Raw genomic sequence first — 23,739 nt, forward strand, 5'->3', positions numbered from 1 at the left:
GCCTGAAACATTTAAAGACCTGAACTATTATTATACATTATTATTATTTTTATTATTCTTATTAAGAAGTCCTCTTGAGGTTTTTCCAGGCAGAAGAACATGTGAGAAGGTCAGCTTGAAGACACGGATCGTAAAGATGCTTTTTACACTTGAACACTTTAAATCAATAATTTGAAAAAGAAATTAGACCTGAAGAAGATTTAATTTGGATTTGGTTGCATAATTAAGCCACCAGGTGATATTTTAAACCAGTGATACTTCTTAATTGTCTGAGCACGTTAATATCTTAAGAGGTGCTTAAAAGTCTGACCACTTTCAGCTTGTGTCACCGTAGCACTGCGCTCCATGTTTGTAAATGATGTCAAAGATGTGAGAGCTCTGATGCTGTTGTGGTTCAGCGGCCTTGCTGGGATGGAATTAGATTGGATCTAAGACAGAAGTGGCGCAGGTTGGATTTCCTCTGCACTCGTACCAATTCGATGTCCCTCTAGGGGCGTACGGATGAGCCAAACACAAATTTGACAGCACCGGGTCCCTGAAGCAAATCGCGTTAAAGCGAGAACAGCCTGTCAAGTCGTGTCACCTCGCCTCACTCTTCCGGGCTCTCGTGTTTGACGGGGTCGCCTCTTTGTTCGCCTCACCAGTAAAGAATGCATCGCAGTCACGGCTTCGCTGAGCTGGTGGAGTTAGGTGATTGTTTTAGATAATCATCCGGCCTCACCCCACGCCTGCCCGGGCCGCGTGCGTCCTGTAAAGCTGACAGCTGCGATGAAATGAATATGAATGGCTGTTTGTGCCGTGGTCAGACCTGCCAAAGATATTTAAAGAAAGTATTAATGATGATGAACTGAATGGCATGTGGCAAACTTCACTATGAGTCATTAGCATAATGAGTCAATCAGTAATCATATGTCACATCTGATAACAGGGTGCGCTGACACACGTGCACACGCACACGCGCGTCTCCACTTGACATCTGTCTCCGCCACCCTGTCTTTAAACGACACTTTGACTTTGTGTCTGATCACACAAGCCGATCAATCATGCGCATTTACGGCACTTTCCAAAAAAAACTCGCATTTGTTCGGCTCCCGGCCGCTATAATTAATCAGAGTTAACACTGGCAAAGCTTTCGATAATTCTTGATTCAACATACTGTAATTACTCATTTAGATAGCATTGTGTTTGAGCGTTTCTCCCTCAGATCTCAAGGTCAGAGCGGAATTCCAATTCATTGATTCGTGGCTGCGTGGGACGTGTCATGCATAGATATGCTGCTTTTCTGCTTGCAGAGCTTCGTCTCTTCACTTTTGTGCCTCTATTTATAGTATAACAAAAGCACTGTAGCAAAATGAGCGTTTTTAATCTTCCACGACATAGCGTCTCGTTCTCGACGACCGCAGCCTCCTGGATGCTGGCGCTCATGGCTTAAACAGCGTATACGAGAGCTTAACACAGACAGCTGTGAGTCGTCTTGGTTTGGCGATTGCAGGTGCATTAAACTCAATTTTCTGCTGTTCACATTCTCACCTCTTTAAGGTATTTCAAGATTGCTGCTTTCTTGCACCACACTGACAAAACCCTAGAAAACATTTGCAGTAAAGATCTCTGCAGGGCGTTGTTGTTCCCTTAAATCAAATGATTATTTGAATTTTTGCTCCAGGATGAAATGGTTTCAGCTTAAAATGCACGTTGTTTAACCACTAACAGCACTTTCACTGGCAGCGTAAAAAGCAGGAAGTGTGAGATTCCCATCATCCCCTGTCGTGATATTGGCCAACAATGGAAGTGCATTAGTACCAATCAGAAACATTAGAGGAAATTTGCTGTGGCATGATTTGATAAAGGGCCGACGCATTCTCGAAACAGCCTCCCTTCACTCTGCTGCTGATAATAGAAGCTCTACAGGCAGCGATGGGCGAAGTCATCCACATTTCAAGCATCAGCTGGTGCACTTCTATCTGATCCTGTCAGCTAAAAGCTTTAAAGTTTAAAGTGTTTTTGTCCTCATTTAGCTCAATTAACCAAATGTAATTAGCCACACAGAGAAAGAGAGTGTGATTGATGCTTCACTGTAAGTGTGGTGTTCAGCATTCATCATCAGATCCTTTTTTTTCTTCACCGACTGTGGACCAACTCGTACTGCACTCCTCATGTTGCCATTTGTTGTGCGAACGTGTTACACTGTCTCAACCTGCCAGCTGACTCTAACTGTAGCATCCACCCACTTTCCTCATCACACAAACGTCATGACGGTCATACGGTGTCACCCTAATGTTTGCGGCGCTTTGGTGAAAATTCCCAAGCAAACATTCCGTGATGTCACATCCATCCAACAGCTCCTTGTGGGACCCAGTAACTCTGTTTTCTTCTCTACCCACAGCTCTTACCGCCTGGATAAAATCAACAGTGACATGCGTAACTACATCACCAATTTTGCTGCAGACTTGAGGTGAATACAGGTTCAGCTCCTCCCCTTACCTCTCTGTTGCTGCCACGTTGCAGCGGTCAGATGTCAGAGCCAGCTGGCTCGCTGCCCTGCTGACATATTCAATATGGACGCCTTACAGAGCAAACACTCAAGCCCAGTCAATGAAAGGTCACCTGGGGCAATCTGCTCATACTGCCAAAGCACAAGGCAATGATGCACACAATGCAGATTTTGATTTTTCCTGCTGTTCTTTACATCAGCGTGCTATTAGAGGTTTTTTTTTTAAATATAGTGCTAAAAATAAGATATGTGGTGCTTGTACCACTCCATTTACACTTAATCGCTGGGTGTTTCTACCCCAACATGTCTTTGGGTGTTTAGAAAGTTGATATTACTTTGCAAATACGCAGGGCCTTGCCACAGCATCACAAGATGGATTGGGGGACTTTTAATCACACTGGCATTTTCATGCTGCCAAACACCAGCGTTTATCTCTATAAAAAGCCCAGAAACTGCTTACTCATCCCGGCCTGTCATTAGAAATAGATCTGGCGGAGGGAACCCAACCTCACTTTGCTATTCCAAAAGCGGCTCGCATAGTATTCTTTATTTTACTTAAAGCACATTTCTTGCGAGTCATTTTCTCTTCGGCAGATTCCTAACCAGCCGTGGGTTTCTGAGCACCTCTCCTGCACTGCTGGGGGAGCACGTTTAATTGACCTGGCTGACACTGGGGTGCTCTCCAAAGTGCTTGCTCACTAACTAGCCCCTGATTTGCATTTCCCTCATTTCCAAGCACTGATTGGATGTTTCAGCACGACAAAAATCAAAGTGCCTTTCTAAGGACACGAATGAATGTAGCGAGGGGGGGGAACAGGAAGAGACAGCCTAAGAGCCACGGTGTCATCCAGCCTCCCTCTCAAGCTCAGCCAGCTGTGCTTAGTAATTCTTCATCATGTTACACAAAATGCTTGTTTATCAGTCAGATTATATTTAATACTTAATTGGCTGTAGTCCCACTCCTGTCCTGCTTTTCTTTGTCTCTCTTTCTGTTCAGTCAGAGCTACCACTTGCAAGCCACCAGGGATATGCACCCAAGCATTGCCCTGGATCCCTCCACCAACTACAACTCACCCAAGTTTCGCTCCAGGAATCAAAGCTATATGCGGGCTGTCAGCACCCTCAGTCAGGCTAGCTGTGTTAGCCAAGTGAGCCAGGTGAGTGTGCATCCTTTAGGTTTGCACAGATTTTCCTGGATCCCCGAGGGAGCCAGAGGGGTTGGCTTTAATTTCCAGGAAAATTTAATAAAGTCATTTCATTTAAAATCCCACTTAAAGAGGCCGATTCCCCTAGTTTCATTGTCACTGCACTGAGTATTGTTTTCAAAGCCCAGGCATAATTTTTCTGACATAAATTTAGTCTCAACACTTTACTGCACATTGTTTATCCAGACAAATTAAAGGATTCCAGTGGGGCTTGCTGAGATATTCATCTCCTTAGTAAAAGAGAGATATTGATTTGCTTGGAGTCCTAGCATTTCAACTAAACTTCCTCTAATTCCTAATCCCAGTCAAACAAGATGTTTATCTTTGATTCCTGATATTGCCAAATGAGAGTGGAGAGATAACGGTTAAACAGTTTCTGCTGTTTTAAAGGCATTCACATCAAATCCAAGAACAAATGTGTCACGAGCTCTCTGACAGTGTACGACCTTGACTCCATGAAGCTTCTCACAGACTCTGCTTCTTTATGATTTTAAATGAAAGTGAGAAAAAGTGGAGGTTTACAGCCAACCGATAAAAATATGTATCCTCGCTACCCTCGATCGATGGAGCTTATTTATGGCTTTGTTTCTCTCAGGTGAGTGAAACAGAAATTAACGGCCAGTTTGAGTCTGTGTGCGAGTCTGTGTTCAGCGAGGTGGAATCCCAGGCCATGGACGCTTTGGACCTGCCCGGCTGCTTCCGAACCCGGAGCCACAGCTACCTGCGAGCCATCCAGGCTGGCTACTCCCAAGATGACGACTGCATTCCCCCCATGGCCTCCACCGTCACCTCCACCATCAGGTCCACCACAGGTAAGCGTGGTTAAACATAAATCTGCACAATATATTAGTGGACATGTGACACTAATACGTTTTATTTTGACACGGATGTGTGGTTATGGATACATAAAGACTATTAGTGCCAACTCATACTGTCAAACAGTTTCAGAATATTTGCATGAATCATTCTTGTATGTGTTCATTTTTACTGAGGCATTTGTAATTACCAGTTGTGAGCTGTTCATACTTTGGATACAGTGCTTCATCTGCTCATCCACTGGATGCATCAAAGAGTAAAGCTATGAACCCTATTGAAAATCACAAATGGAAAGTGTCTGAAATAAAAATCAGGTCAGAATAAGGACACCTGCTGCTTTTTCCACTGCATATATTTCTTTGTTGTGCCACATGGTGACAATGAGCACGCAGCTTTATCGTCTCGCTGGAAAAACCACACGAAGTTTTTACTTGAGGCGAGTTTACACGGTGCTGCAAAAGCGTCTTTACACTCACAGACTGTTTAATTCACACAAGTTATTTTGTCTCAAGCTCATGTTTACGCACAACGAGATGATATTACAGAGCTGCAGACAGTTGTGTCTACACTCGGATCATTCATAATGTAAAGCTGACTACAGCGGTAACCGAACTGTCGCACTAGTTAGTCATATGTATCACACATGCAAATTACTCAGCTGAAACATGCATTTACTTCTGATACTGAGCATTCATTATAACAAATTGTAAGCTGTTGCTGGTTTCAACAATTCCCTGATTGCTGGATTCACAGAGGAAAGGATACGTCCTTGTACAGATGAAGAATGTGGGAAGAACAGAAGAGAAACGGCTCGGACAAGAAGTCCAAGTGGATTCCACCTCCTCCCGCAGTAGATTCATGATCCAACAGTTGGGCTATAATAGGGAGAGTTAGAGGTGTGGACATCTGGAGATGTGCTTATGATCAATTCTTCATACTTATAAATGTTTGCTTACACTGCTTTCTCAGTAAACTCAAAGATCTTTGCATTCTTAAGAGTTTGGTGCAATGCATTTTGCCCCTGTTTTGGAAACGGGGCAACTCGATTTAGTCAGTCAAACTGGACTTGACATTTTCAATAGGGTTCATACTGTACTTCCTGATTGATGAGAAAAGCTTTGGAATCTTTGCTCATCTTTGCCTCTTTTCACTGCACAAAGTTCACATTTCCTTACCTCAAACGGAAGCCGAAGAGCACGCAAGGACTGTTCTCACACCTCGCTGATTAGACGAAATTGTCCATTCTCTATGATGTGTTCCAGGAGCTAGGAGTTTCAGCTTTGTGCATTGAAAAGATGTGAAGAATGCATGCTAGAAATTAAGGATGAGAAGGCAGTGTAAACCATCAGCATAAATGAGTCAAAATGGGAGTGCTGTCTAAATGCTAATATGACATATTGTTACTACTATACATCTGTGAGAGTCACACGAGGAGATTGGCACAATAATCACTGCTGTACATTTCAGCTATTATCTTATTTTGACTCATGGCATTCAGTGCATGACTTGATGTTACTGCATTGTGACAATAAAAAGCAGATTCTCTCCAGCTGCTCACACCTTTGGCCATATTACAGATATATATATATCTACATTTGTCTTCCAGACAGAAATTATGTGCAGGAAGACTCTTGTTTACCTGACCAGGACAGAATACATGAGGATTTGGCAGACACAGTCCCTCTGACTCATGATGATCTAGGCTGCCCCATCAGAAGAGACAGGCTTTACCACCAAGATAACACGGGGGCTACAGCCAAACCCTTGTCTGGACCACCTGTTTCTCCGAGCCTCTTCAGATCCCCTGGAGCTAGTGCTCCAGAACGGCCATCACCAAAGGCCATCCAGGCCAGTATCAAAGAGTCGGCTACCCTGGCTGCCGCTATCAGCATGCAGTGGAAGGAAGAGGTCTCGGCCATGCGTCGAGAGCTAGCTGAACTCAGGAGGGACCTCTGTAAAGAACTTCGTGCTTTCAACAGTAATTTCAACACTTTCACGCAGCATTATAACACATGGTCTCCCCAGGGAGGCAACATGGCCGCTGGAGCTGGGGCAGACTTGGGTGCAGGAGCTGGACCTAGTACAGGGACAGGAACAAGGGCATGGCCTGGAGCGGGGTCGGGGCCTGGACCTGGGCCCGGGGCAGGAAGATTTGGAACCTCTACTGCAGATAGAGGCGCTGGGGGGGCTAGAGAGAAAAAGCCCCAAATATCCAAGGTATCGGTGGGGACCCAGGCCCGCAGCAAAGTCTTGGTCAGGCAGAGCACTGCAGATGCAGCTGTTAATTGCCCAGAAGAAAAAGACGAAAAGAAAGGGGCCCGCCGAGGCCTGCCGAAACAGCTCTCGATGGACCCGAGCATTCTTGCCTCTCCACAGTCAATGTACGTAGAAAGTGCCATACCACTTTCTTTGGATCCAATACTTCCTGTCTCTGTTCGAGCAGTCAAGCCAGAGACACTTGATGTTACTGCTGTGCTCACCAGAGCTGAATCGGAGCTTGCAGTCGACGGTGCAGTTCTAAGCTCCTCTGACATGGCCACTAATGAGCCAACACTCACCACCCACGATACAGCGCCACTTTCTTTAGAAACAGCCCCTGAGAGTCCTCAGGGTTCATCAACACCTGAACAGGAAATGGTAATCACTCCACAACAAACAGATGTAGGTCCACGTAATAATTCCCTACCCCAATCTGAACCATCTTTCACAGATAACACAAACCCCCCAGACTCCAAGCAAATTCACAAGGATATGATACAGCTGCCATACCCAGTCCCTGTGGTTACAGTGTCACCGCCAGATGAACAGGATTATGACATCATGTCAGATTCAGAGTCTCCAGATGTTGTCACTGTGGACAAACCAGATTCAGGCCCTCAAGATCCTACTGCCGTGTCCTTAACATATTCACTGGAAAATACAGATTCCTCAGACCCAACACAAGAAGAACTTCAACCATCAGAATCGCCCGTAGCGTCTTCATCTAATGCCATTAGTCAAGGCTCAACCTCAGTCTGTGATGCACCAACTCTTCAGTTGGATCCTGTTACACTGTCTGATTTAGATAGCGGCATAACATGTCCTTCTATTGTTGTGTCAGAGTATGTTGACTCGGACGATCCTGTGAGTCCACCCGGCAGTGTCACAGATCCAGATCCCATTATCACCTTTCCCGATCATCCTTCCGACCTCCCTGATGAGGAGAAAACATCTGTCTCAACTTTTGCTTCCAGCTCTGTAGAAACTCCACCAAACCCTGAATCTCAAGAGTCTCAAGACTCAGACTGGCCACCTCTTCCAGAACCACTGGACACCACCACTATATATCATGCTGATCTGGTCCATTTTGACTTGGTCATGCTGACTTCCCTGGATCAAGATGATCTGGACTCAGTGTTTATGGATCCTGAACCAGAGCCTTTTGACATTAGTGTTGACTCTTTATCAAATGTAGAGGATTTAGACCCACCCATGTACCAGTCAGATAGTCCAAGTTCACCTCTATCATCTGTTGACCGTGCTGCAATGGGCCCTTTGGATCCTTCAGAATCAACAGAGTTTGTCTGTTTGGACCCAGCTACGGAGTATCACATGTCTCAGGACGTAGCCTCGGGATTACATGACATCCTACCACAGGTCACTGTCACAATATCCCCTCCTAGTTCGGTATCTCCTGATACATCACTGGAACTAGACTTTGGGCCCACAAGTCCAACCTCAGAACCTGTTCTATCATCAGGCCCAGATCTCCAAGAGATAACCTCAGAGGACCTGCCATCCATGGAGTCAGATGATGTTACAGCAGAGATACTGGAGTGTGTGGCTGTATCCCATATGTCTGTGGAACCTGTGGAGGAGGATGTCCCAGGCAGTCCAGAAGCAGCTTCATCTGAGCAAGCCTTTTTGTGGTACAGGTGGCAGAAGAGGGGCCACAGGCGAGACTCGATGCACAGGAGTGCGAGTGTAGAACTGTGGAGTAGCAGATACGAGTACAACAGCGCAGAAATCACATATGTGTCTCTCACTCTGTGAGCTCATACCTCATTCTCAGCAGACGAAATGTAGCTCAAATTATATTTATAGCTTTTGGTTTGTAGCTGCCAGTGCACTTACAGCGACGTGCGCATCGAAATGTCATGGGATCATTGGCATTCAAGCAAGAACTTCCTTCTACATCGTCCATGGAAAAAGACTGCATTGGTAGCAGCAAAACTGCATTTCATGGACTGCAACACAGTGCGAGAATGTCATAAACTCCTGCAGTGATAAATGCACTGAACAATAATGTTTCAGAAACATTCACTGAAAGCAGTACAAACCTCTCTGAAGCAGTTGTCATCTCTAATGTGAATCATCTCCCAGGAAAGGACTCCTCATCCTCAGAGTGCTGGTTCAAATCAGTGGATGATCCTGCATAACAAATGTTGTACACATTTATTTTAAGAGACTCTTTTAAGAGCTCACTAATAGACTATAGAAACAGTCCAGAGTGTACAAGGTCACAGCAGTCTTTGCAATGATTACGGGAACTTTCCTTTTTCCGACCTATTTTGAGCTCTCCTTGCATTGTCACTCTAAAGTGGGGTGAAGTAAATATTGGCAGTTATCATATAACTATATAAAGAGATACTGTTTACTATGTGAGCTGTTGGATGGACGGGTTTAAAGAGAGAAGAACATGAGAAATGATGTTTGCACAATGCTGAGTGGAACTGGGATCCTCTACTGTTACAGCTGTTTGCAAAAGTTTGAGCAAATTGTTTATTCTGTTGATATTTTACAAAGTGAATGCAACCTCAGCGGTACACAGGTGTTAGAAAAAATAACTTTTTTAAATCAGTGGCTTAAAAATAATAAAAAATATCAAATGTGCCACATGCAGAGGTTTGCATCTGCTAACATCACTGACGTCTCAGCCCTCTGGAGTCATTAAGAATTATCATTAGGTAAAATAAGGTGTGGGCAGACTTTTGCATACAGCTGCATTTTGTTGGAAAATACTTCTGCATTTACAATCATTCCCAACTAAAATTGCAAACCAGTAGAGTCACACTATGTAGCTACCGTTACCTGCATACACATACAGTTTGCTATCAAACATGCACACATTTTCTGGACTGTACGGATAGATGAATTCATCAGAGACACTCTAAATTATTACATTTGTCTGACACTGGAATAACAGGCTTTGCTCAGAGGTGATGATGTATTTTTTACTGTAAGCTATCATCCTAACGCTCAGGAATCAAAGACTGAGAATGTATTGGGACATAAGTGTGATGACATGCCGAATTGTATTCCTTCCTGAAAAGAGGTATGTGTCACGCCGTAGTGCTGCATTTCCACATGTGTGATACTGACTGATGAAAATAATGTAGTAATGGTGCATGACAGATGGCCTCCATATTTCCTTGTGTTTCATATGCAGTGCCTCACTGTAAGTACTCGGTTCTATTCATAGCTTCATTTCGACATTCAGTGCAATGAAAGGAGGCTACGTACCACCGAAGACGCAGAATTCTGTTACCAGCAACGAACAGCCAGGCAAAAATCACAAGATATATCTGCGCTCTGTCCAATTAATGCGCTCTATGTGGAGTCGCCCACTGAAGTCTGCGCTCTGATAAAGTGCACCGGAATAAAAAGAATCTTTCAGCAGAACATCAGTGAGCTGCCAGAAAAGGATTTTCGTCTGTTGTTTTGAGTCGAATGCGCGCACAGCACTTTATTAAAGTTTGCTAAATTAGATGAATGTGAGAGGTTTTCAAAGGGGTGGGAAGTTAATTAGGTTCTACTGTTGAATTCATTTTACTGCCATAAAGTGCTCCACTTTTCTTCTTCTCCTGGCTCTCTTCCTTTACCTTTGCAAAGATCGTAACTAGAAGTAGCTCACAATTTATTATGCACTGTAATGGTAATATTTTTATTTGTAGCATATAATCCAAAAATAAAGTGCTGTAGGATGCAGTGTGCAACGGCACGTAAAGCCAGGCTTTTCCTGCTGGAACAGACAGAATGATGCAGGTGTGTTCAGCTAACGCGCTGGCCGACCTGAGCGTGTCACAACACTGTATTTACTGTTATATTATTACAAACCAAAAAAAGCCAGTGGCCTCAAGTTATCTGCCCAATCTTAATTTACAAAATGGCTTCGACTGCTTCCTGCTGTAGACTCATTTCATTTTCAAATTTCATCAAGATTAAGCTCGGTTCAATTGGATGGAAGCGCTGAGACCTTTTCTGACAGCGAGTCAAACGGTGACAAATAACGATCATTATTTTTCACTTCATCAGGTACTTTGCATTAGACGGGGTTATCACAACCTCACTTTCTTGCATTAGTATTTTTTTATGATTCAAGATAAAGTGTGATAAACTGTAGAGGTCATGCTGTCATCCTAAATAAAAGACAAATGATCATTGTTGTTCTGTGGACCCACTCGTGATCTGTGTCCTCAATAAAGTCTGGAAATAACTGATAACCCAGCAAATATCAGAAAATGAGTTGAAGTAAAGAATATGCTTACTGCTTGGTGTTAACGGGAACAATCGGGCACTTTTACACTCTTATAATGATGGTACTCTATCACAACGCTCATCCTGCTGCAATAAGAGCAATCATAAAGCACAAAACTCCCACTGTGCCAGATGATCCTCATATCCTGCAGTTTGTTCTTGGATCCAATCTAAGTATGGCTTTTTGTATTGTTAATCCATTATACTGTGTGTTTGGGCAAATACACCCCTCTTCTGAATATCCCATCGCTCCCTTGTTTTCAGGGATCCAGTTCTGCCTCCCCTCCACCTGCAGCATTGATTGGACACCCCAACAAACCCCAGGTAAACCGTCTACCTGGGGCATTCTCTGTTGCTCCGTTTCAAAGTGACATATTGTTTTAATGAAACATGAGGTGTCCTGCGGCACACTGTTAAAAAAAAGGAGAGAAAGTAGAGAGAGAAAGAAATGTATAGTTTCTGTTGTTGAGAATAATGTTGAGGATCTGCACCAACTCACATTCATGGCATCACAAACTTCATTCGGTCCACAGGAGGCTACAGCTGTAGCTACCTATCAAAGTCAATTAATTCAGCTTGAACAAGTTAAACCAAGGAGCCAAATAAAGCCGTGGAAAAATGGACCGCAAAGACGTGGGGACACAGTCGGGCAGGGAACTGTCGGGTTCTGGAGGTTCTACACTGGTGAACTGGAAAACTGACTGGAAATTAACTGGCAGGAAACTGGCTGGCTGTTAGCAGCATGAGTAATGGGCTGGGGTTAGTTTTGTCTGGAGCCAAGCATAGCAAAAAGCAGACTCTTAAACTGGGCGATCTGGACATGGGTGATAAACCTCGGCGATGTCTGTAGCCTTAGTCTCCAGTGGGAATCAGTGAAGGATGGCTGGTTCTGGGTTGATCTAGCTGATACAGACCCTTATGGCTAGCAGGCTGGTGGTTACTGGGATGGCTCACTGGCTAGAGGACAGTTTCCTCACTACAGCCCCATTAAAACAAAGCTGCATATTCTGATTGAGGCAGACTTAATCGTTGAGAGTGCTTTCTCTGCTGCTGCTTGGCATATTTATGAGTGCACCAGTTTCTCAAACGTCACACAGACACATGGACACGCTCACCTCCGAAAGCTCCATTCTGTATTTTTTAATGATCTTTCTAATGAAGCCTGTTTGTCACATGACACGTTAGGCTAAGAACACACAGTGGCGTGCAGCTAACTGCTGCCCTGCAGATGCTCTTCTTCTGGATGCTAATGCAGAGCGGTGGCACCGTTTCTGACTGCAGAAGCCATTAAATACGACCACGACAGTGTGGCTTCCATCAAGTACAGAAGAGCGTCTGATCCACAGATCAAGTGGAACGGGTTATAAAATGACTGTTTGCAGCCACTCGTGTGGTTTATTTGTCAGGAACAATGTTTTTGTCCACAATGAGCCATCACGCTCCTCAGGACGCTTTTAAACTTTAACAAACCCTCCAGGTGTGGTTGAGTACGTCTGAGTAATGACTCACCCGGTCTGCTTTCTCTTATCTGTAGTGAGCTATTCTTATATTCATTTCTTTAATGTTTCTGTCCGCAGTGCTTGTGATAGTGCCAATAATGGAATCCACCATCAATCTTCGTCTTCCAGCCTCCCTTCAGATCATTTACATATTCTTAAAAGCCTACTGCAAAACAAACTGCTGCATTTCCTTCGTAGTTATAAATCCAGCCGGAGAGAAAGACTCTTAACAACGTGTCACTCAACTCTCTTCCAAACCCCACGCCCATGTTAGCATGCAGCCAGCCTGATAGATGGAGAGGTCCTAACAGAGATGGAGTGGTTGACTCACTGCCTTTGTGTCTCACGTTAATCAGCCTGGCTGGCAGGGCTGTAGTAGCAGTGTGTGTGTGTGTGTGTGTGTGTGTGCGTGCGTGCGCGTAGAAAAAACAAAATGGTTTTTACTTTGAATAAATTTAGCTGCCTCTGAAGTTTCTGTCATCGATTACTTTTTAGAAACGAGCACTCTGCGTTGCACTTCATCTGCTCGCTGCGATGGACACGTTCAGCAAATTTAGGCCCAAACAAATATTGTCCGTTTGCACTCGTGTATGCTTGAGGACTACATCCTCCCAGGTTTCTACATGTTTGTTTCACGGTTTATTTATTGCACCATGCACGTTCCAATTAATGCATGCATGCAACATTTAAGCACAACAAAACCTTTTTAGTTTAGTTGCAACATTTGGAAGATTTTGTGTTCTCACTAAAAACAGCCATGTCAGGTCTAACTGAACATGTTTAGCTGATGTTCTCTTGCAGATACAGTGGTCCCTCGCTATAGCGTGGTTCACCTTTCGCAGCCTCGCTGGGTTTTTTTGGGGGGGTTTTTGTGCAATTTTCCATGTTTTTTTTGTTTTGTTTTATTTATTTAACAGCGCATTGTGATCTGCGTCCTGATTGGCTGTAGACCATTGTCAATCAATCTCCTCCGTGCCATGTGTCTCCTGTGCAGTACAGAATGCGTTCAGTTTGTCAAATATACATAAATCTTCGATGCTAGCAGTGTGACTCTGAAGTGCTGTACTGTATGTTTGTAAGTTTTCTTCACGACAAACACAACAATGCCGACGAAACGTCGTCACCTGCAGGTGCCTTTGGGTTCCTTCTATAATACTGGACTTATTTTTCTACGAATGTTTGAACTTTGAGTGTTTAAACAAGAGACAAAAGTATGAAAATGTTCATGCCTGTCTGGGAAAAGTGTATAAAGCATGTAGTGAGGGGTTTTACAGCCTTAACACATCTATAATAATTGTAAACAATAAAGTTGGCTACTTCGTGGATTTCACATATCGCTGGTTAGTTTTAGAACGTAACACCCGCGATAAACGAGGGACTGCTGTACTACTGATTGCCTCAGCACGCACATATTTTCCCCTCAGCCACGTGTGCTCTCTTTACAGATCCACTGATGTAACCTAAGAACAAAAATAAAACGTCCTTAACATTAACACTAATAATAATAATAATTAACCCTTTCACACATAGTGGTCACTGCAGTGGACAGCTATTCAAAGGCTGTTTTCTTGTATTTGTGTCAGTGTTGATGGTATACTTGCACATAAACACAACACACAGTGTATATTATTGATTCGTTTGTCAAAACGTATGTTGTCCACCTAAGTGGACATGTAAAAAACTCTTTGAGAAGTACATGTTTAAAAAAATGAAGTTCAAAAATTTTTCATGCCTAAAGATGAATAAAAATACTTAAGAGAAAAATCCTGATTGAGGTTGTCATAATTCATGCCTGAAAGGGTTAAATTAAATTAATTAAACTGCATACAAAAACACAAAGAGCACACAGTGAGCCTGGGCCTTTGCACACTCTTCAGGTTTGATGCCCCTGCACGGGGCAGCTCCCTGCGTTTCCTGATTGATGGTCCTGCTTCAGCTGGCAATCTTGCTGCTTTGCTAATTGCACAAAATGTTCTCTTAAACAACCGCGGTGTTAAAAATGGGTCTGTTGCACCTTTCATGTTCCCATTCTTGAAGCATCAGAAACTGCTCTTTTGACTAAGGACGAGGTTTCCTCCTGGTTTCACTCACAGCTCATCACATGCAGATGTTTGTAAAGGACCCTACAGTCACGTCTAATTTATTGCATGTTGTATAAAGCGCTTTGAGTGCTCAAGGCGAGTAGAAAAGCACTAAGAACCAGTCATTTAAAACAGGAACGTCAAAATCACTTTATACTGTGAGCTATATGCAGCCCACCGCTGAAACTGCCCTTTCTGTCAGTGTAACGACATTTAGCTGAACATTCAATCCCTGAGATATTTTAAAAGAACTGCGATTTCAACAACGCATTTCTGTGTATGTTAAATGTGTAAAAAGACGGAAAAGGTTCTGGTAGCTCATTCCTCAGACTACCCTGTGTCACATTCACACATTTGTGTTTTTTCCCCCACTAGAATAAAAACAGAAATCTCTGCAGTAGACAGTCATTTAATCTTAACAAAAAAATGTTAAATTGAAGTTTGACACCTGTGAGTTAAAGGTAATAATAAAAGTGAAGTCAAATCAAAACAACATTTAAAACGTGATGAAGTCAAAGAATAAAAAACAGAACACAAAGTGCGCCCCAACACGTCGCTAACCTCTAAACACAGACCGTCACATCACTCGGCTTCACGCACACAGAGAGCAGTTTGCACTACATCACTACAGCTTCATATGTTGGAACATGATGTATAATAATAGCCTCAATGTTTTGTGACAGTGTTAAATACTCTGTCTGAAATGAGTGAGCGAGCAGTGCGTATGTTCTGGTGTTCACTTCATCTACATGCTGAGTAATACTGCCACTGACAAGATGGGAGCAAGAGTTATGACTCCCCTTTGCACGACTGGCTGGCTAATAATGGCTCTATTTTGGTCCTCCTGCTGAATCATGCCCCTTCAATGGGTCATCTCTTTCCTCCCTCGATCTCTCCGCACTCCCTGATTTATCCTTGCTCTCTATGACACACACACACACACACACACACACACACACACACACACACAAACAAAACCCTCATTCATCCTCTCTTTATATCTGCAATGATTTACTCTCCCTCCTTCTTTCTCTCCTACCTCTACATTTTCCTTTTCCCCCATTTTCCGTCTTTATTCGGGTTCGCATCTCTTCATCCACGAGGAGTTAATTCTGTGAATGGCCATCAGTGTGAGTCATTTAGTCCCTGGAGCAGAGCGCTCTTCATAGACCAGACGTCTGTAGCTATTTATACACAGCTGCAGTCGGGGTGAGAAAGAGGCCAAAAGTTGTTGCAGGTTTCAGGTGAATCGCTGGCTTTGATGGTTACAAGAAATTTCTCTCTTTATTAAAATAAATGCAAACAAAAAAGGTTTGTGTTTGTTATGTACTTGTGAAATGCTATTAATTCTACATGTAAGTGTTTGGGGGCCTGTGTGGACGGGGCAGCTCAGTTTGCCTCTTTGTCGAGGAAAACGATAACCCATAACTTGCCCCGCAGTGTGACTCGGTGTTCCTCCGCTCTGCCGTCGCTCGTCCTTCTGCTCTTGGCTCTGAGGTGGCCGGCTCACAGCTCGTGCTTCAGATGCTCAGGCCTGTAACTACAATGAATGAGCTTTCTGAAAATAAAGACATGTCAAAGCCCAGAAGGCATTTGTGACCCATTCCCCAGTCCATCTCTCTGTGGATTAAGTCCATATTCTCATTTGCACTTGAAAGAAAGTAATCCTCCTTCCTTCTGTTGTGAAACGGGCAGAATAAGAAGATGAGACGTGTCAGCCTTCCTTTAGCAGAATCCTCCACATGAGTACTCCTGATTACTTCTCTGGTTTTCATCCATGTCAGATCAGTCTCACATGTCACAACGGCTTTTTTTTTTTTTTACTTTGTTATTACTTTATGTGTAAAAACCAGTCTCTGAACACCTGAGGCTGTGGTGATGAGGGCTGGTGTTATTGTAGGGTCTTTACCTTACAATATAAAGTGCCCTGAGGTGGCTGTTGTAGCGATTTGGTGCCATATGAATAAAACTGAATTCAATTCAGTTTAACTGAATTTAATACAACCCAGTTGTCCCTGAATTCTGCCGAAGCCAATCCCAGCAGTCCTGTCAGCACTGGGTGAGTTTATTACTCCAGCTGGGTATCAGATGGCTAGTATGTATTCACTGCTTGGATTGTACTCCTAACATTGCACTGCTTCTGGAGGTATTTGAGGAGCTGGTGCTGTAGCGCTCTGCTGTTATGTACAATGCCTTTCTGACCTGTGCTCATGTGTTGACTCATGTACCTGCTCAGCTTAGTTCCCACAATACCTGAGAGGAGCTTCCACATTGTGGAGAGGCGGGTAGTTCGATGGTGGCCCTTTATGGTCAGGATTGTTCTGCCTTGTGTTAGCCAGCCTGGATGAGTACCTGCTGTTAGCAGTGACCCTTATTTGTGCTGCCAGGCGATCGTGGAGTGCTGTGAGCTTCGTCAGTCAGCAGGCATGGATCATGTCAGGTCCTGGTCCAGCTCATTCTTGTTGTTGGATGGCTGTCTTTGTGACGTTCACCGGCTCTTGTTCTGGGAGGTTGCTCTGGTCTGCTCTTAGATCCACCAGTGACGCTTCTTTCTCCTGGATGTTCTTCCAGTATTTTTCAGTCTCAGCTTCGGGTGGGTAGTACACCCTGGATGGGTCTGTGGAGAACAAGCCATTATTCTCTCTGCTTGTCTTCAGCCTACTGGCCAGAGCTGTGAGGCTTCATTTGGCGATTTCTGCCTAATTTGTTGCACCTCCAATTCACCCGCAACCTGTTTCTTTAGCAGCTAGCTTCTTCCAAATGTAATGCCCCAGCATGATGATATACACTACTCACGTATCTAAAAGTAATATATAAGTAACTCAGTTAAAACACTATGAGGCCTAAGTCATCACCAGTGATGAGAAGAAGTTTTTTCTACAGGATTGCCGAAACTTGGGAGCACATTTTTTTTTTATTTATTTATTTTTTAATCACATTTAGTAATCTGTTAGATACAAACCATCTGCATGTGTTTATCAACATCATGCTGGCCCTCTGCTTCTATTATATCCAAGTTTGTTTCTTTTTCTACTTCTGGATTTTATGTATGATTCACTTTTATTTACAGATAATTTCTATGAATTACAAACACACACAAATTCTGGTTTTGCTATCTTAGTGAGGACATCTAATTGACATAATGCTTTCCCTAGCTGCTTACCCTAACCATCATAAATGAATGCCTAACCCTCAGCCTGAACCTAACCTTAACCCTGACACTAAAATCACAATCACGTGTGCGTCCTCACAAGTCCTCCGGTCCCTGCAAGTATAGTAACATTCCAATTTTTGGTCCCCACAAAGATGTCTAAACAGGCACACACACACACACACACACACACAGTTGTGATTTATCATATTTGCACCTGAACAGAAAACAGACCAAACTAAAATGTGGAAAAACAGACTTATGGCCACACTGAACTTAGAATAACATTTTAAAAAAATCAAACAAAATCATCCGTCACTATTATGAACATGTGCATTGTAGTTTATAGTTACCTTGACATATTTTTCCCGAAATAAAATAAAATCTTTTTACATCATTGCCTTGCATCATAAAATCTTTGCTCTACTATAAAATTATAGTATGAACAGTGGGAATTTAATGTAAATTTAAAATGTTAATATTCTGAAAATGGCTTTGTTCATTTTTGCCTCTTTTCTAGCCATCACCTACACACCTAGCTATAAGAAGACCCCTCCTCCAGTCCCGCCACGCACCACCTCCAAACCGCTCATCTCCATCACGGCCCAGAGTAGCACCGAGTCCACCCAGGACGCCTACCACGAGGGGAGGCACCCTCACGGTGGGATGTGGGCGTCCGACGGCATCAGCTTGGGGTTGAACCCGGGCAGAGGCCTCTACAACTCCAACGACAGCCTGGATAGCGCTAAAGCTGTTACTATAGCGATGGAGGCGGCCAGAGTCATGGCTGGAAAAAGACACCCGTCCACAGACTCTCACAGCTCAGTGCTCACCTGCGATAAGGCCATCCTCGTGTCAAAGGCCGAGGAGTACTTGAAAACACCTCGATCATCTATAGGGATACAGGTCAGTCTTCAAATGAGCGCGTATGGTTAAAATGCCATTTCATTGGTCCTAAAACTCACACTGCTCAAACCTGTGTGTGGTTATATAACATCAAAGAATAGTTTCCCACACATACATTCAGCCGAGAAACAGCGTTCTCATTTCAGGGGCTAAAAATAGCAGGAGTGAGTCATCTTACTGCAATCCGTTAATTAAGATTCAACTCATGCTGGAGCAGGTTTTAGTGAATGGTAGTTCACTCCACGGTTCATTCACTCCTCTTCTTACTGTACCTGCCTCTCTTTCTGTCTAACCCCACTGACTCTCTCTCTTCCCTTTCTAATTGTTCTCCCTCTCGCTTCCTTTGTGTCTTTTTTCTCCCTCCACCTCCCGCTTCAGAGTCATTTTACTTTGGATTTGTCTCACTCGTGCTCCGACTGTAGCCGAGGTTCTGCTGTTGCTGATCTTCCTTTGCAGGTTTCTGCTTTGATGCTCTTAAAAGATTAAGGAGTCAGTTCACACCGCCTTCGTAGCCATTTAAAGCAGAATATCAGTTCTATTAAAGTTTTAAAGTTTGCATGTAGGGAGTTTTGGTTTTCTGCATTCATCTCATTATTACTTACTTGTCTACCTCAATCAGTGCATCTTTCCTGTTTATTCTCCTTCCTCCACACAAATATGTGCACGTACATATATCCACTCTGCTGGCTGTCTTTCCTGTTAAACTGTTTGCAAACTCAAACCTGCTCATATATAAAATTTGAACCTTTTGATTTCATTCTGCCTGTGTTTGAATATCTTTCTTTTTTTGCTAAAGAAATTAAATGCATCCTAACTGCAGTGTTTTCTTTCAAAATGAGATTAAAAGAGGTAATTGTTTGGAGCTGGGGTTAAATATTATTACGGGGAAGTCAAACAGTAATCCTTTGGTAATCAGGAGATTCTTCCACACATCCAAACTTGAGAATTTGCAGGAGAACATTTAGCAAATTTCCCTGTTCTGTCTAAATTGCCTCCAACGCTTTCTTACTGCCATCAAGAATTAGCGATTTTAATGATAAGAGACTGAAACTGGTAAAAACAAACAAACAAACCCAAAAACACATGACAGAAGCGACAAAAGCTGGAGCTCCTCATTCGGCCTCTGGAGGCAGGCACTGATCCGGGTCTACGGGTCAAAGCCCGCAGACTCACATGCTAAACAGCTAACCTCACTGCAGACGAGAACAGGTCAGCTAAATCAAGTCACTGAACTCAACCTCTCAACCCTGTTTGTGGTGTCAGTGTGTAAAAAATATCATATAAGAGTGCAGGGTTAAAATGTTAAACGTAACCGAGCCGACGAGTCTCTGTTAGACAGATGCGTGTGTCACTGTAGAGTTTTTGTAGTAGCCGAGCTGAATCTGTGAGAGGAGCTCTGCCGCCTGTCCTGTAACCGGCCCAGAGGGTGGTCAGGATAACAGTTTGTTCAGCCACCTCCTCTCCAGTCATAAAGTCAGCCTTCCTAATCAGTTTATTCACAGCTCTGATGCAAACCACAGTGAAGTACCCGGTGCTCGCCACAACTGAGAGGCAGAAAATCTCTGGGATCTCAGCTTGCTTAGGGAGTAGAGCCTGCTCAGCCCCTTTCTGTACACAGCCTCTGTGCTGGTCTTCCACTTCAGCCCACAGTGATCCTTTAACGGACCTCCCACCCAGTCACGATTCCACTCTGATCTATCTGTTGATTTTGATTGGCTGCACTGGCTCTTAGCCTTTAACATATTCTATATATATTCTTTCAGATGCAATGATAAAAGCATAGTGATAATGTCAGGAGACTATAAACAGCAGACACAGTGCAAAAACGCCAGGGTCTGTCAGTTATATATATTCATCTGAGCCATCTGCAGTTATTAGTGCATTGCTAAAAGCAGCTTTCAGCTGCTCCCATCTTGTGTGTAAAATGCCAGCCTTGCATTAAAAATGGTTGCTTTAGGAGGAGAAATGAGCTCAGTGTTAATGAAGGTCTCACAGTAACCAGGCTACATTTCCCTGACTCATGTAAACATCTTGGTTTACTCACTCTTTGCTCCATAAATGATTTACCCAATTACTCAAGCAAAGTTCAGATATCCTTGTTCACATTCTTACTCTCTTCATCTCCAACACATTTGCAGTACTGGCACTTTCTGTTTCCTGTTAGCCGGGGTCAAAGCCTGCCATCTAAAGATGATAAGTGCTCATTTAAAGAAAACAGAAGTGAAATATCCAAATCTCATTGCAACACTTCAGAAAAATCCAAAGCAACACATTCAGCACATGTGCATGAGTGATCTGACCCATCCATCACCAGTGAGGTGGTGATCAAACACTCTGGGAGAACGGGTCCACTGTTAGCTCTCTATGTTTGAGTGGAAGAGAGAAAGTGAAGGTGAAAATGCAGGAGTGTGTGTGTGTGTGTGTGTGTAACAGAGAATTATACTGACATTGTGACATTGAAATTGCCTCCAGTGATGTGTGGAAAGTCCAGAAGCACTTAAATTACCTGCATTGGTAATTTAAGTGCTTCTGGACTCAAATATAAAATAAGCAGAAAGAAGAATTTCCCGTTCGTCTAATCATAAATGTTTAGGTTTAAAACATTACAGTCTGAGAAGACTTATATGCTTCATTCTCACATTCATCTTTAACAACATTATATTTACCTGTCTATACTCTGACTGTACTGCATGAGAACGATTTGAATGGGTCCTCTGTGGTGAGTAAATCATAGCATGAGAAATATACCGTATATAGACTGAGACATACAGGTTTCTTTAAGTATCTCTAGCAGCGATGCAGAAGGTTTCAACCCATCACTTTGGACCTTCATGTTGGAGAATTAAAGCTTTATTTTATAAGAGCCATAATTTTCTAACAATTTCTCAGAAACCTTTCCTGAAAAGACTCAAATATTATTGAATACACTAAGCTGTAACACCAGGGAGTCTGTTATTTTACAGTTAAGGGATTTTTTTATTCGAAAAGCAAAATTGCTGTAGTACAAATTTAAGAAAGTGAGCTTAGTGTCAGTTCACCAAAGCATATTTTTAACTATGACTTTGGATAATGTGTCATAGTCCAGAAGTCTTTGAAGTACAGTATGCAAATACTCATTTATTATATTCAGCTGACCTCTTCATCATCCACGTGCTTCACCCAGTCCTGTAATTAACCTGGATTATCCTTCCTTTGCATTGATTTCACCCTCTCGGCCTGCCTCTCCTACAGGAGGTCAACTTTTAACATTTCTGAACATTTTTTAAATGTTAATTATTGGCTTTGTGGACTCGGTGTTGACTTGACTTCCTCCGGTCCTCCCATTGGGACCACTTTAGAGCCATCTGGGCTGCACTTTTCCCACTTTAGAACTCAGACATGCTTACATTCCAAAAGTCTGATTGATTTATTCACAGCAAGAGTTTTAATTGGAGCCTTAATGAGGTCGTATGAAAAAAGGAGTCAAAGCTTTTAACCTTAAACGCACTCATTGGCTCCAGGAAGTCACCAGGTGGTGTTTGAGTGTTGTGGATGAAAGGCTGAGTCGCTCCGTGCAACTTTCAGTTCCCACACCTGTGCTGATTCTGTGCCTGTGATGATGTATGCACGCCCTTGTATTTCTGCATGTGCGTGCCAAAATATGTCCAGCCTAAAGAGCCCGCTGGACGCAAACTGCACAGCATCCTGGATCTTTTGTCTTCTTTCAGCCCTCATCCATCACAGACATGAAACTCATTCTGTTTTCATGAGGTGGACTTTGCTCTGCCTCTAACATGGAGCGAGTAATGGAGGTCACCTCAGCAGGCTGCTTCGTGCTCATTTCCTCCCTGCTAACAGCTTCTTCCAAACAGCCTGACAGAATACAAAATAGCTCACCAAAAATGTCACTCCTGAGCTTTAATACTGACCACTCCACAACAAAGGTAGGGCTGACATTTCCAAACAACAGAACTGCATGATATTCTCAACCAATGCATTTGGTTCACTCTCACAGTCATAATACTACACTGAGTCTGAGATTTATGAATGTCAGATGCTTAAAAGGCCTCTTATAGACATTTTGGGCGCTCTTTGAAACACACGAGGGCTGGAACGATATCATTGGCAGAGAAATGCACTTGTTCTTTTACAGCTATGTGTACTATAGCACAGTGCTTTGATATCAGACAAACATTATTTACTATGCAGGTATTTCAAATTCAAATACTAGGATCATGAGTTGTTACAGTTCATCCTGAGGAGGACGCAATGCTCACATTAAGTCCTGCTTGTCTAACCTTGTGATTGTGCTAGTTTTAAAAAATCACAGTATAAAAACACATTTTGGTACATTGTCAAAGACTGGGTCAACATTTTTTAATTTTAAAATCACCTAGTAAATGATGAGAGAAGTTTGTGGGTAAGTGCAAAGTAGAACCAGCTAAAAAAAAACCAGGGCACAGCCACGAGTCATTTTTCTAACCTACGCATACTGTAAATGTGTTCCTGAAACATTTAACCCATGCTTAGCTGACTCTAAACAACCCTGCGAGGAAACCCAGGTGACCAAGGGAAGAACATCACTCTCTCTTTCTCTCAGGGACCATAAGGCTCTGCTCAGATCTTATCAAAGCTGCACCGCTCAGAGCATGGTTATAAATACACCCGACAGAATAGAGAGCTGATCGCTCAGAACACATCCAAAGTCATCCGGTCCAAAATATGGTCAACATGTGCCCTGGGCCACATTAAAGAACCACTTACTCAGCTCTCCAGTAGTGTCCACAGCTGTGATTAGGCTTTCATTTCCCTTAGTCTTTCTTGGACAAGTAAAAATAAAGAAGGATAGATCAGATGTTTGTGTAGCTTATGTGTCGACACAGTGGATCCGTATTTCACTAGAAGATGACTTCCGGTAAGGGTCGGTGTTGGGAAAAATGAGGTCAGGAAGACAGTCCTATACGGGGGATAGATGAGTGGTAATGAAGAAGATGATGAGCGTTGGCTGGCAGGGGTAGATAACGGCTGCTGGAGAGAAGATGGTATGATTGTGCTGAGTGGGCTGTGGGTGAAGGAGTGGCTGAGACGTGCAGGC

At 43.2% G+C, this 23,739-nt stretch overlaps 1 protein-coding gene across 4 annotated transcripts in view; it reads left to right on the plus strand.

The window, feature by feature from the left end:
• The window catches only part of dlgap2a (discs, large (Drosophila) homolog-associated protein 2a), a 134,432-nt gene that overhangs the window by 99,384 nt on the left and 11,309 nt on the right, over window positions 1–23,739 (plus strand). Inside the window, exons 4-8 of one of the 4 annotated variants that reach the window (XM_063500184.1) lie at window positions 2,384–2,452; window positions 3,489–3,648; window positions 4,292–4,508; window positions 11,293–11,352; window positions 18,280–18,665. In XM_063500184.1, the coding sequence (XP_063356254.1) occupies window positions 2,384–2,452; window positions 3,489–3,648; window positions 4,292–4,508; window positions 11,293–11,352; window positions 18,280–18,665 (892 nt within the window). The remainder of the gene's footprint in view (window positions 1–2,383; window positions 2,453–3,488; window positions 3,649–4,291; window positions 4,509–11,292; window positions 11,353–18,279; window positions 18,666–23,739) is intronic. The other 3 variants (XM_063500185.1, XM_063500186.1, XM_063500187.1) reach the window with 3 other exon arrangements.

Source organism: Pelmatolapia mariae, linkage group LG16_19 (assembly GCF_036321145.2).
Source record: "Pelmatolapia mariae isolate MD_Pm_ZW linkage group LG16_19, Pm_UMD_F_2, whole genome shotgun sequence".
Lineage (NCBI taxonomy): Eukaryota > Metazoa > Chordata > Actinopteri > Cichliformes > Cichlidae > Pelmatolapia > Pelmatolapia mariae.